Raw genomic sequence first — 14,733 nt, 5'->3', positions numbered from 1 at the left:
CCCTCCAGGTCAGCTGACAAAATTTCTTGAGCAGTTGGATGTCCTGCTCTCCTCCTTGCCGGAGGATGGTAGGCCACACTTGTGGTTCTTGGTGATTTCAACATACACCAAGACAAGCCCCAGGCCACTGAACTGAATACTCTCCTGGCCTAATTTGACTTGGAAAGATTACACACCACAGCAACTCACAGATCGGGCAACCAGCTGGACCTCATTTTTACACGTAACTGTACCAACTCAAATATTCTTGTTACTCCTTTACATGTCTCTGATCACTACTTTGTTCAATTCAACATGACTCTCCCATCTACATTAAAACAGTCTCCACCTTTGGTTTCCTTTTGCCGTAACCTCCGTTCTCTTTCACCCTCAAGCCTTTCCATTGCTGTCTCTACCTCTCTTCCCACACTAAATGTATTTACCACGCTTAATGTAAACACTGCCACAGACACACTAAGCTCTACTTTAACAACCTGCCTGGACAACATCTGTCCTATCTCCTCTAGGCCAGCACGTGCTACACCACCCAGCCCCTGGCTGTCTGACGTTCTTCATGAACATCAGACTGAGCTCAGGGCAGCTGAGAGGAGATGGCAGAAATCTAATGATCCAGCAGATCTAGGTAAATATAAGCCTCTGCTTGCAACTTTTTCAGATAACGTTAAACCTCCTATTACCAGAACAAGATCAATAGCACCACAGACACTCGCAGCTTTAGAACATTCAACACACTTCTCTGCCCTTCCCCTCCATGACCTGACACATCACTGACAGCAGACGTCTTTGCCACATTTTTTACTAATTAGGTTACAACCATCAGCAATACATTCTCAGCACCACACCCTGTCAAACACCCGTCTCCTGTATGCAACTCTTCTGTCTATATGTTATCTCCTCTGACTGACACTGAGGTCTCTAAACTCCTCCTCTCCAACCACCCCACCACCTGTTCCCTTGACCCCATTCCTTCTCACCTTCTCCAGGCCATTTCTCCGTCCATTCTACCTGCACTCACACACATAATTAACACATCTCTACTTACAGGCACTTTTCCTACTACATTCAAGCAGGCTCGAGTAACCCCGCTGCTGAAGAAACCCGCACTTAACCCCACACAAATAGAACACTACAGAGCAGTCTCTCTCATCCCATTCATGGCAAAAACACTTGAAAGGGCAGTTATCAATCAAACCTCTGCCTATCTCTCACAGAACAAGCTGCTGGATGACAATCAGTCAGGTTTCAAAAGTGGACACTCCACCGAGACTGCCCTGCTGTCTGTCACTGAGTCGCTGAGACGGGCGAAAGCTGAATCCAGATCATCCGTCCTGATTCTGCTGGACCTTTCTGCAGCCTTTGACACAGTCAACCATCAGATCTTACTCTCTACCCTCTCCTCGCTGGGCATCACAGGAACTGTGCTTGACTGGTTTAACTCCTATCTCTCAGATATGTCCTTCAAGGTAGCCTGGAGAGGTGAGGTATCCAAGCCATATCCGCTACTTACTGGGGTACCTCAGGGATCAGTGCTTGGGCCACTTCTTTTCTCTATATACACAACATCACTGGGACCCATCATTCAGACACATGACACGCAACTCTACTTGTCTTTCCAGCCCAATGACACCACAGTGACTGCTCGAATTTCTGCCTGCCTGGCAGACATCTCGGCCTGGATGAAGGAGCACCACCTACAACTCAACCCAGCCAAGACTGAACTCCTTGTCTTTCCAGCCAACCCTGCTGTTGAACACAACATCACCGTGCAGCTGGGTGCAACTACAGTTACGCCTTCCAAATCGGTCAGAAATCTAAGGGTAACCATCGATAACAGACTAAATTTCACAGACCACATCTCAAAGACCGCAAGATCATGTAGATTTACATGATAAGACCCTTCCTCTCTGAACATGCCACACAACTGCTTGTCCAGTCACTTGTCATATCTAGACTGGACTACTGTAACGCTCTCATTGCAGGTCTCCCTGCATGTGCAATTAGACCCCTGCAAATGATCCAGAAGGCAGCAGCATGTCTGGTCTTTAATGAACCAAAGAGAGCACGTTACACCACTCCTTGTCTCTCTCCACTGGCTGCCGGTTGATGCACGTATCAAATTCAAGTTTCTGATGCTGGCATACAGAACAGTCACTGGGTCTGCTCCAGCATACCTAAAATCATTTATGCAGAGCTACGCGCCCACTAGAAGCCTGCGGTCGGCTAAGAAACGTTGCCTTGTTGTACCAACACAAAGAGGCACCAAAACACTTTCCTGGACTTTCGGCTTCATCATACCACATTGATGGAACGACCTTCCCAACTCCATCCGTGAAGCTGACTCACTCTCTGTCTTCAAAAAACGACTAAAAACACGTCTTTTCCATGAGCACTTAACCAGTCATTAAAAAAAAAAAAATTCATGTTGCACTTTAATCTGTTTTGAATACTATTCTGATGCTAGTGAAACTTTGTAATACCGCACTTTTCGTACCACTGTCTCCTTAAGATGATTTGGATAAAAGCGTCTGCCAAATAAATAAATGTAATGTATGTAAAATGCATTGATTCAATGGAATGTAACTTTATAATTAACATATTAACATTAATTGACTGATGGAACTGTGAAAAGAATGTGGGTTATATGATATTTGTATTAATTAATTAATTAATTATATTTATTTATCACACATCTGCACATATACAGTGAAATTCTTTTTTTTTTTTTTTCCCCCACATATCCCAGCTAAGCTGGGGTCAGAGTGCAGGGTCAGCCATGATACAGCACCCCTGGAGCAGATAGGGTCAAAGGCCCAACAGTGGCATCTTGGCAGTACTGGGGCTTGAACCCCTGACCTTCTGATCAGTAACCCAGAGCCTTAACTGCTGAGCCACCACTGGGCTAAATATAAACACATAAAACCCTCTCTTCCCATTACAAGAAAAAGCACAATGTACACAATTTGTTCACTTTTGAAATGTGTAATCTCACACAAGTTTGTTGGCTTTGTAAGTCTCTTCAAGCAAGCTTTTATTTTCCAAGCAAGTGGTTTCTGTGAGACTGAGCTACTCTATCTGTGGGAGGAACTGTTCTAGCAATAGACTCTTAACCTGTGGCCTGTTTAATCCCACTATTTCTACTGTTTGCACTGCTTTCAGTCTCATATGATGAAAATTAATTTCAGTTTGGCATCGTTCTGCTTACTGTTTTTCTGTGACTTTGGGATTGTTGGACTTGGATCAAGAGAGTCATACAATAGTTTAACAGTTCAACTGGATATACTGAATAGGCATGCCTGCACTACCTGTACTGCAGCACTGGATTGGAAATCTAAAGTGTTGATGGGGCCACCCTTACTCATAATTAACACTACAACATCACTTCATCCTCATTGTTTTCTGATTTCAAATGACCAGTTTATTATTTTTTATGAATTCTCCTCCTATTCTTTTAGATTATCAAAATAATTTGGATAAATCATGTTGTAAAAATGCTAGGTATAGATTATCGTTTTCTTATTGTTAATATCTGGTAATGTTCAGCCTAATCCAGGCCCAAATGCTGTTTCACATGATATTACTCCTGCTGATTTTAAAACTAGGACAGGCCTGGGAATTATTCATATAAATGTACGTAGTTTAATGTCACAGCTGAACTTAGTACGAATCTGGATAAATACAGTGCTGATGTTGTTTTATCTGAAGCTTGGCTGACCAAATCAGCTGCTGAAAAAGATATTAAAATTGTAGGTTAAAATGTATATCGCACTGATCGCCAAAGAACAGGAGGTGGTGTTGCTATATACTCTATATTAAAACATTTTTAATGTTAAAGTAATTATTTCAGAATCTCTGCCAACACAGCTGGAGTTTTTAGCTTTAAACATAGATATTTCTAAGATCTTGGGCTAAGGCAAGAAAGTCAGATACTGAGGCTGACTGGCTTTGCTAGTATAGACAGTTTAGAAAGTTACTTCTCTGTTGAGGAAAGCAAAGGCTGAGTTTTATTTATCGATGACAACAGAAAATGTAAAGAACCCAAGGAAGTTTTGGAAGACAGTTAAATCACTATATGGCTGTAATATTTCCTCGGATTTTCCATCCTCTATAGTGAAGATTGATGAGATTGTATCAGATAAACTTTCAAATTTTAAATGTTTTAATGAACATTTTATTTCTTCTGGATCTTTGGTCTAATTCTAGTTCTCCTGATGTGGTGGATTATTTAAAGGTAAAGATTAAGAGTTTTGCTGATTAAACTACTTTTAGTTTTGCTCCCTTGTTAGTTTCAGAGGTTCATAATGCCTTGAAATCACTAAATCCTACAAAACCGGCTGTTCCAGATAGATTAGAAACTGTTTTCTTAAAATTTGCTGCTGATTTTATTGCAGAGCCTTTGACTCATCTTTTTAATCTTTCCTTGGACACAAACATAATTCCTAAGGCCTGGAAGGCTGCTTATGTTATCCCCTTATTGAAAGGTGGAGATCCAACACTCCTAAATAATTACAGACCCATTTTCAATCTCTCTGTAATAGCCAAAGTATAGGAATCATTGGTCAGCAAAAATGCAATTGGTTTATGCAAAAATTCAGTACTATCAGTCAGTTTTCTGGAAAAAAAAATAATATGAAAGTCACATATGACACTATTGAGGCTTTAGATAATAAGCAACAGTGTTTGTCTCTTTTTAGTGATTTATCTAAAGCATTTGATACAGTGGATCATGATATTTTAATACAGTGTCTGGGTGATTCAAGCTTGACTGATAATGCTATAGGATGGTTTACTAGCTATCTTACAGACAGAACCCAGACTGTTAAGGTCATTGGTAACCTATCTGATGCTTTGAGAGTGTGTAAAGGGGTACCACAAGGATCAGTTTTTGGTCCTCTTTTATTTTCTATATATACAGTATATAAATTGTGTCGGGGATAATATTCTTGATTCCTCAGTCTGTTTTTATGCGGATGATATTGTAATCTATTGCTGTGATTCCACCCTAAGCAAAGCTTTTAGGTGCTTGCAAAATGCCTTTGATTTGATACAAGCTCAGCTTTATCAACTGAAGCTAGTGTTAAATGTGGATAAAACTAAGCTTGTGAGTTTTACAAATTCAAGAAATGTTAAATGGACTGAAAGTAAATTTGTCAAAAAGTTTAAGTTGTTTCTACTTTTAAATACTTGGGTTTTTTTAATGGATGACAAATTGTCTTTTAAGCCTCATATACAGCAGTTAGTAAGCTGAAGTTGAAACTGGCCTTTTATTTAAGGGTTAAATCATGTTTTTCACTTGATGTGAGAAGAAAATTGGTTGAAGCAACATTTTTGCCTATTCTTGACTATGGTGACCTGTTGTACATGAATGCATCAGTGCACTGTCTTCATATGCTGGATGATGTCTACCTTTAGGCCTTAAGGTTTATTACTAATTGCTCAAACCTTACTCACCACTGTACATTATACTCCAAAGCCGGTTGGCCATCACTTTCAGTGCGTAAACTTATTCATTGGTATATATTTATTTACAAGGCAATTTTAGTATTGTTACCTAGTTATTTATCTGAATTAATGAAGCGGAAATGTGGTGTTTATGGACTACGCTCTCAGGATATTGTACTTGTGACTGTTCATAAAGCTCACTTTGAAATGGGTCAAAAGGCTTTTCAGCACAATTTTCTTGAAACAATTTGAAATCTGTCCTTAAACTTCAAATTAAGTCCAAGGAATTACAATCTTATGATTGTAACTGTTGGTAATGATTGTATTGTTATGTTATTTCATATGATGTTGATTTATGTATTTATGTGGTATACTGTCTAGATCTGGTGGCTACCATAGGAGAGTTGGCATCCTTATCCGCCACTCCCACAGTGAAGTCTGATCCACAGCGCAAGATCAATAAATCAATCCAGAGTCCATGGGCTTTTGCCATAAGGCATCAGAGACTTGGCTGGTGTATTGTTTTCACAGTCACCTGATCGATGACAAACCAAACCTCACTTTCTGTCTAATCACGTGCGTGCTTTGCTTTGCATGTTGGAATGTTTGAACCCAGACCTTACTTTATGAGTCATTGTTGGCTCAGTCTGGTTGGTTGGATTGTGAGAAGAGTACTGTACTTTGAAAGTTGAATAAGCAATACGTTACATTTAAATGATCACTAATTTAGTTTTTTTGGTGGATTTTTGAACTTTTTGTTTTGTTTTGGTAATTTGGTGTTGGTGTTTGGTGAGGGAGTGATCACTTTCACAAAAGCTTAACATTCACTGTTTACTTACATAACAATGGCATCACCAAAAAAATCCCGTTTGGGAACATTTTCAGTTGACAACTGCCAACGTATGTATGGTATTTTCAAGGGGAAAGAATAGTTTTACATATCACAATTTTTGGCATGTTTTATGCTATTATACATATTAATTCATTTGATTAATATAATTAATATCTTAATTTCATAAAACTTTATTTAGAAGGTGAGATATTTGGTGTGTGACAAGATGCACAGACCAGTTTTTAAACTGGTCAATGAGATGGAAACACGGTGGAACAGCACTTTTCACATGCTTCAATGCCTGCATGATGAAATACAGATTGTGGGGGCATCCCTTGCCTTGCTTTAAACTGACATCATCCATTTCATGTGCAGGAGTATGAAGCCATAGAGCAAATTCTGTATGTTCTCTCCCCATTCCACCAGGCCACAGTAAAGCTCTCTGAGGAAATACCAGTGTCTGGCTCCAAAGTCATTCCATTACTGAAAATGATTCACCATTCTTTACAGGGGGAAAAAAATCAGGTATTTATTTAGCCTATTCATTAACAATAATAATCAATGTTTTGGGGCTGACTTAGACTGTTGTTTTATATTAGACTGTTACATACAGTATAAATAATTAAATACAGTATATTTTAGAAATATTATATTGTTTATATGTATATACTGTATGTTTTTATTGCAACTTTGAGTAACCCATTTTTTATTTCATAGGTTAACCATGGACATCTCAAAAGAATTAAGTGAAAACCTCATCAGGCGTCTGAGGGAACACATCTGGAATATGGAGTCGCTGAGCATAATGATCACGGTAACTTTGCTGAAACCCAGGGTTTAAAACCTTGGGTTTCCTCAACCAGAATAAAATAACAGAGGCTGTCAAATACCTAAAAGCAGAATGTGCTAATATCACCAAGACCGAAGACGAAAGCATCGACACTGACACGCACTCTGTCAACAGAACCACCATCCTCAACTCAACAGCCTACAATAAGCTCAAATGTTTATTTATTAATGTATTTTTAAATAATAAAAATTAATAGTTGTTGACTGTTGGTGTATGATGTATTCAGTCAATGTACATGTACTGTCACTCCCATTCAAGTTCTTTTCCCTTCACATTTCTTAGGTAGAAACTTCTTGTTGGACAGTGCTGTGGACCAGAGCAAAAAAAGCTCAAAATGCCACAGCTGATGCAATAGTCGAAGTTGATAGATACCTTACAGAGACAAACAGTCAAAGAGCCAAAGATCCACTGGGATATTGGAAAATACAAAAACATGTGTACCCCAATCTATACACTTTGGCACTGCAGTTTCTTTGTACACTGGCCTCCTCTGTACCCTGTGAGAGAGTGTTCACTAAGGCAGAGGAAGTACTGTCAAAGAGGAGAAATAGACTCAGCCCCAACGCTGTCAAATAGCTCTTATTTCTCAATAAAAATAATTAAAAACTTCTCCATCCCCCTTCTGCCATTCCCACAGTTACACAAGCACTATCACTGCCAAGTCTCATAAGCACATTTAATAACCAGATGATCCCATCACACAATATGTTCTTATTAACATCTTAATCCTGCACTTTAAATGGATGGATCATTTTATCCATTTCAAATTTCTTTGACTTTTATTCAAACTTATTCAATTATATTATGAAATATCTTGTCATGCAAGTAGTATAGAGAATACCAATAATTACAGCCCAAATACTTGCCAAGTGCAACATATTGCACTTGTCATAGACAAGACTAGAAAATAAGCGTGAACATTAGGTTGATCATATTATTTACATTATTCTATTACATCATATTTAATTATATTGGTTCCTATTGGCATTTACTGCCATGCTTTAATGGGTAAATGATTTTATCAGAGGCAGAAAATCAGCATACACACACACACACACGCACGCGTGTTAGGCTTTTATTTGTGCATGTACCATTGAAACTACATCAATTAGGTGTGTGGTTGGTGCTTCATCTGATGGAGCTTCATCCTCAGTTTTTTTTTGCTGCTTTATTTTGTACTAACCACCAGATGACACTGTTTTGACACTCTCGAAGCTTTGAATCTTTTCCAGGAACAATCAGAGAAAAGCCTCAGAGCTTTACGAGGCTTCATTTCCTCATCCCTACAATGAAGACAGCAAACTATATGCAAACTAAGGTAAGTATAAACACAAAGACTATATAATCAGAAGAGTAAACACTTTAGGAAGTGATAAGGAGGTCTTGCACTTGTCATAGACGAGACTAGACAATAAGGGTGAACATTTGGTGAGTAGATATAGAGTCTTGGTAATGAGGGGATTAGAACAGGTGAAATTGAGTAGAGTGGAGTGAGTTGGAGCAGATGATGGCTGGAGATGGAGAGACCGATGGGGGCGTGACAATATTACATAACATATTTATATTCATATACCTACAAAAGTGGCCCTGTCCAAAATATATTGCAACTTTGAATAGTCACGATGATGCATAATCTGAAGCAGAGAGTCAGACACCGGCCTCATTCAAGGCCTATAGACCCCATATCCACCTAGTATTATGATGCGTCTTGGGTGATCTGATCACATGTGGTCAGGTGAGACACATCACTGTTTACACCTGGTCGCTTAAATGCGTCTCCTGTGACCACTTGTGATTGGATTTGGAGGGGAGGGACTCTGTTTCATGACGACATACATTAATCCCTATTTCTCCCAGATGCATCTGAAATTTAATCTAAGCACAAAATCAACATTTCGAGCAGAATTGTCTGTTATTTTAGAGGATCAGCTGTATAAACCTGAGCTGCAGATGTTCGTGCTTCTCATAAGTGTCTGTGCATGTTGATATCAGACAAACTAAAGAACTCACGCTTGTGTATTTCTGCTTTTTTAATTTTTCCGATCAGATGGTTATTTCCTTTTAAAAGTGCTCATAACCAGCAAGGTTTAAACTCTTGTTTTAGTGCAGCGGTTGATTGACACCTCAAATGTGATGCTGTCACATGTGTTTTTGACCACATACATATGTGGTTTTTGTAATCCGATCACAAAACGTTCAGACCCCATTTAGACCTGTATTTAGCGCTGACCACATGTGATCAGATCACTAAAAATGCATCTTAATACAAAGTGAAAACGGGGTCATAGTTACTATAGGTAAATAACTTAAAGGAGATTAAAACTAGAATTAAGTGGTGTGGGGTAATAATCAATCACACCTCAACAGGTGTACTGCAGCATAATTTATAACCTTTTGAATAGGATGGTTTTCTAATGACTAGTTTTGCACATTAATTGATGCAAACAGAATCAACAGACAATAGAAACAAGAATAAAAATAGATAGATGTATGAAAAATGAATTTGAAAATGTTATTTCAACAAACGATTATTTGATGAACCAAATATATGAAATAAAAGAAAGAAATCTCATAAAGATGTCAGGGGTACTTACATTTGTTCTCAAGATTACTGATAACATTTGTTTCAGACATGAAAAGAATGTATATATTTTGGAAGCTGTAATTTTTTTATTAATTTGTTTCTGCCTTTTTGCAAAATTTCAGCAGCGATGAAGGGGAAGAGCAGTGATAAGGCACTTGTTGGTTTTTGCTCAGTTATTAGCTTAAAGCTTTTAAATTTTAGCTCAAAAATATTTTTCATTCTGGTTATTATTACCTGTTTCAATTAAATGTATAACATATTCAAGTTGGATATAATTAAACAGGAAATTCACAAAGGATTTTATTCAATTCATGACATCTGGAATGTATGATTGTCACAGAGGTATGTAATAATTGTATAAATAAATCACAAAGCACTTTTATGTAGAGTATGTATTTAAAGTGAATAATGTTAGTCAGTAAACAACACATCTTAAAATGATGAAGCACAGGCTTTATTCACAACATCAAATGTAAAAATTGTTACACAGCTGATTAAATAATCATTTCATACTTTAAGCCCTAAAGACAAAGTTTTTAAATGCATGTCAATAGAATAAAACAACAGTAGTGACTTGTGAAGGAGAGATGTTTACAATGATATACTGGTACAGTAGTTGTACTCCAGTAGCATATACTGTACATAGCATAACCATCAAACCTGCTGGTGTATGGAGATGAATCATGGATATAGACATGTCTGTGAATGGCAAATTTGGCTATATTTATGCAAATGTCTGACCTGCATATATTATTCCTGAGACTTTAAATAAATCAAAAGCAATTACTGAAGTTTATTGATATTGTTTCTTGGGTGTTTTTCCACTCATCTTCATTGCTTTCCTCTACAGACGGTCAGAAATATGAAGAAAAAGTCATCTGATTAAAACAGATGAATGTATGGCCATATATTTACAAACTGTGGGTGTATTCACAAAATGATATGGCTGGTCCATGTAAAAGAATAAAGCAAAACTTTATTTGCTATTTTGTGAGAAATAGGCCATTTGAGAACCATCGCTATTCTCCTCGTTCTAATTTTTTGACATTGCGTGGACATTGTTTGTGAGAATCATTCATTTATATTTTGCATTTGGGTCTTGATTCACTTTGGTAGCTGTCCAGTTGGTAATACTCTATAAATAGCATCTCTCTCTGTTAAAGGCTGTTGGAACATCTCTGACAGGCTGCCCATTGGGGATTCTTTATACACTGCAGGATTATCAGTGTTCTGTTAGGAAAAGATACAGGAAAACATACAGTATGTGTTATTTACTATTGATATGATATATAATGGTATTACCATCAATTTAATATATAACTGTATGTTTTGAGCAGTAATTGCGATTACAAAGCTAGAGGAGCTATTTTGAATTTGTGGTTGTTTTTTTCATTTGTGTTGGGAAAACTAGTTTGAATCTTCCTGTGCTACAAGCTACTCTTTTTAAAAAGTTGTTAACTACACTGCAAGCTACTAAGAAAAAGTAGCTTAGTACACTGAATATATTTAAAAAAGAAAATAGAGACCGGACCTCTTGGAACTTTAACTGAGTACCCCTGATTTAAAGGAATATCCCGGGTTCAACACAAGTTAAGCTCAATCGACAGCATTTGTGGCATAATGTTGATTACCATAAACATTTATTTAGATTCATCCCTCCTCAAATAAATAAATAAATAAATAAATAAGTAAATCGAGGTGAGGTGAGGCACTACAGTGGAAGTTAATGTGGCCAATTTTTGGAGGGTTTAAAGGCAGAAATGTGAAGCTTATAATTTTATAAAAGTACTTACATTAATTCTTCTGTTAAACGTGTGTATTATTTGAGCTGTAAAGTTGTTTAAATTGTAATTTTTAAGGTTGTTTTTGGGTTTTAGGGTTTGCTGACTAGGGTTGGGAACCAAGAACCGGTTCTTGTTCAGAACTGGTTCCATTCTTTAAAGAATACCAGAATCGTATGATCTTCGTGACTGTCGGTTCCATTGACAGTTCACCTAAGTGGAATTTTCCGGCAATGAGGCTGTAACAGTGTCCTGAAATCCTCTGACAGTGTTTCCAGCAGCACATTTCTGCAGCAGCGCTGCCATCTACTGACTTTACAGCATAAAACACACAGCTCTAGCAGTGCTGGCTCTTTTAAATCTACAGCACGAAACATACATGCTTCCGGTACGGTATAGGTCGATTCCCGAAAGAATCATTCTAATGAGCCAGTTATTTTGAATCTACAGCACAACAAACAGCGCTTTCATTTATAGTCCAGTATACAGGTAATCTTATACTGATGTGCAAGTTATGAATGTCCAACTCAAAATTAAATAAGCACTGTTGAAGTCTCACAAGCCTGAAGTACAACATTAGGCTACAAAACAGTCCAAACTGTCTCTGGAACTGTTACTGTTTATTAATGATGATCTGTGAGGCTTAAATCAAGCAGGACAGTTACTGACTGTTTGTTCATATGACAATGTATAATTAAAAATTCATGAGATAAGTGGAATTTTATAAAAGAATAAATGAATTAATTAAATATGCCATCACATTTCTTGTTGGTTCAGATGTTTCTTTAAAATATAGTAAGGATCTATTATTGGATTGTATTTATGTCTCTAAAAATTCTGCAAACACACTTTTTACAAGAACTGCATTAAATGTATTTCTGATTTGTTATATCTGCTCTGTAGAAATCTAAAATTATCTCATTATTTGGTAACAGACAGCAGAGAGTAGTAAATGCAATAAGAAATTCCAAGAATTTTCGTTAATTGAACCGTTAAGGAACCGGAATCGTTAAGAGGAATCGGAAACGGAATCCTATTGTTATCATCCCTATTGTTGACATTTTATCATGATGGCAATGAAGTTGTAAAATTGGCTATAACTTTATACAGAAAATTTTAGTAAGTGTTTTTATCACACTAAAATTGTTTACATGCATACTGTTTAATGTCTTGTGGCTATACTTTTGAAAAAGTGAGTATTTTCCCTTCTAAACTAGCCGCAAATTTGCCACTCATTATTTTCACATGCAAATGAGCTTGTGATTCACCGCAGATGTTCTCCAGAAGTTTGCAGCTCTTCACCGGTAGTGGTGTACCTTTGGCAAACCTTTGGCAACAATGGACAATTTGCCGCAAGCTCATTTGCATGTGAAAATTATGTGTGGCAAATTTGCAGTGAACTCTAAATTTTTGTAAGGATTAACATTCAGAAATTGGCCCCCATTCTCTTCCATTGTAAGTGCTTCACTGTAACCTCAATATTTGCTTCTTTTCTTTTAAAGGAGGGGCGAGTTAAAATATTTTTTTTGTGGTAATCAACATTATGCCACAAATGCTGTAGATTGAGCTGAACTTGTATTGATCCCGGAGTATTCCTTTAAAGTTGAAAACAGGGCATTACAATAATCTAGGCGAGACGAAATAAAAGCATAAGCTTCTCTGTATCCCTAAAACTCAAGACATGTCTAACCTTGGAAATGTTCTTTAACTGATAAAAACGAATTATCTGACATAATTTTCTAAATGTACATTTTTATCAAAATAGATGCCCAAATTTCTCACCACCTGTTCAACGTTTTTTTTTAGAACCATGACCAATTATAACAACCTCAGATTTGTTAGTATTTAACTGAAGAAAATTACACATGATCCAATTTTTTATACAACAATATGTCAATTGTAAAATCATGGTTAATTATCATAAGAGTTAATAAATAGGGTGACAACATTAAATTGAATAAATATATATTTACTATACAATAATACAACTAGAAAACACCATATTTTATATAAATGAATCAAAATATAGTGATAAACTGGAGCAATAAACTAAATATTTCGCTTCTAAAAAGAAAGCAAAGACTCTAAGGATTAAGTGAATCAGTTCGTTTACATTAAACATCCAAAAATACTGACTCACTATGACTCACTAATAAGTATTGGAATTACACAACATTAATTAGAAGGGAATTGTTTATTTCAACCTTTAAACAGATTCACTAGACGATTTGGTTTTCAGCACTACATGTGAGACCCTGCGTTCCAAATGACATAAATTATGGGATGGGAAAGTCTTTGAATAGAATAAGGCTTAGGGATGATGATTACTTTTGAATGGAATGCACCCAGAGAGAGGACAGTTTAGGTTTTGATTACTCCTTCAGCTCCATTATAGCATTCACAAAACAACGTGACAAATGTAGCGTTTTGTGATGCTACAGCACTACTCATTGGAAAATGTTTTTTGTTACTGGAAAAGCCACACTATTATAAAAATAGCTACTGTCATACTATTGAAAATGTAGTTTAAACACAGTAGTAGTGTTGCTACTTTTAGTTAACTACTCTCCAACACTGTTTTTCATTTGATGGAATCAACATCTGGTTGAGTGCTAGAGAGCCTGATGAGAGTTTACATAGTTTACCACCTGGGAATAGCATGCAGCATGAGGTCTTTTAGATAAGTCCATGCCCTCAGACCCAGGAGTGACATAAGGACCTGGCTAGTGAGATACACCATAAAGATTAATTCAAATACTGGTGGAGGTTATGAACAGGAAAGCAGACACTCTCAGTATTGAGTTTTACACACCTCTTGGCATCTCGCCAGTGGCTACCCAAAGCTGCCAGCAGCAAATTCAAGGATATGATGTTGGCCTTCAGGACTGACTCTCTTTTCTCTACTTTTTCTATAGTTACACTTCTGCTTTAGCTTCTGTAGTACTCTGGTTTATACTCAAAATTTGATATTGTGGTATACTGCCAATACTGTTGGCTCCTGTATGGCAATTTCCACCCTTTTTTAAATCATTTTGATAAAAGTGAGCTAAAATCTGATGCAATGTGTCTGAAGGCACCATATTTGATTTGAGAGAGCAAGATTTTCAGTAAATAATGACTTAAGTTTTGATCTGTGCATCACACAAAGCTATTGTATGACTTCAGAAGACCAGCCAGTGAATTTAGGAACCTTCTGTGTTACACAAAGGAAAGTCAAAGCAGATCGGAATGACATGAGAGTGAGGAA

General features: G+C 37.0%; 2 protein-coding genes across 2 annotated transcripts in view; one reads left to right on the top strand and one right to left on the bottom strand.

The window, feature by feature from the left end:
* Positions 1-14,733, top strand: part of LOC127418180 (uncharacterized) — a 446,156-nt gene that overhangs the window by 23,275 nt on the left and 408,148 nt on the right. The gene's annotated exons all lie outside the window — the stretch shown is intronic.
* The window catches only part of LOC127418175 (ADP-ribosyl cyclase/cyclic ADP-ribose hydrolase 1), a 53,281-nt gene continuing 48,685 nt past the window's right edge, over positions 10,138-14,733 (bottom strand). Inside the window, exon 11 of the mRNA XM_051658623.1 lies at positions 10,138-10,935. Coding sequence (XP_051514583.1) covers positions 10,863-10,935 — 73 coding nt within the window. The 3' untranslated portion in view covers positions 10,138-10,862. The remainder of the gene's footprint in view (positions 10,936-14,733) is intronic.

The sequence above is a fragment of the Myxocyprinus asiaticus genome, chromosome 27 (assembly GCF_019703515.2).
Source record: "Myxocyprinus asiaticus isolate MX2 ecotype Aquarium Trade chromosome 27, UBuf_Myxa_2, whole genome shotgun sequence".
Lineage (NCBI taxonomy): Eukaryota > Metazoa > Chordata > Actinopteri > Cypriniformes > Catostomidae > Myxocyprinus > Myxocyprinus asiaticus.
This window is presented reverse-complemented; position numbering and strand designations above follow the sequence as displayed.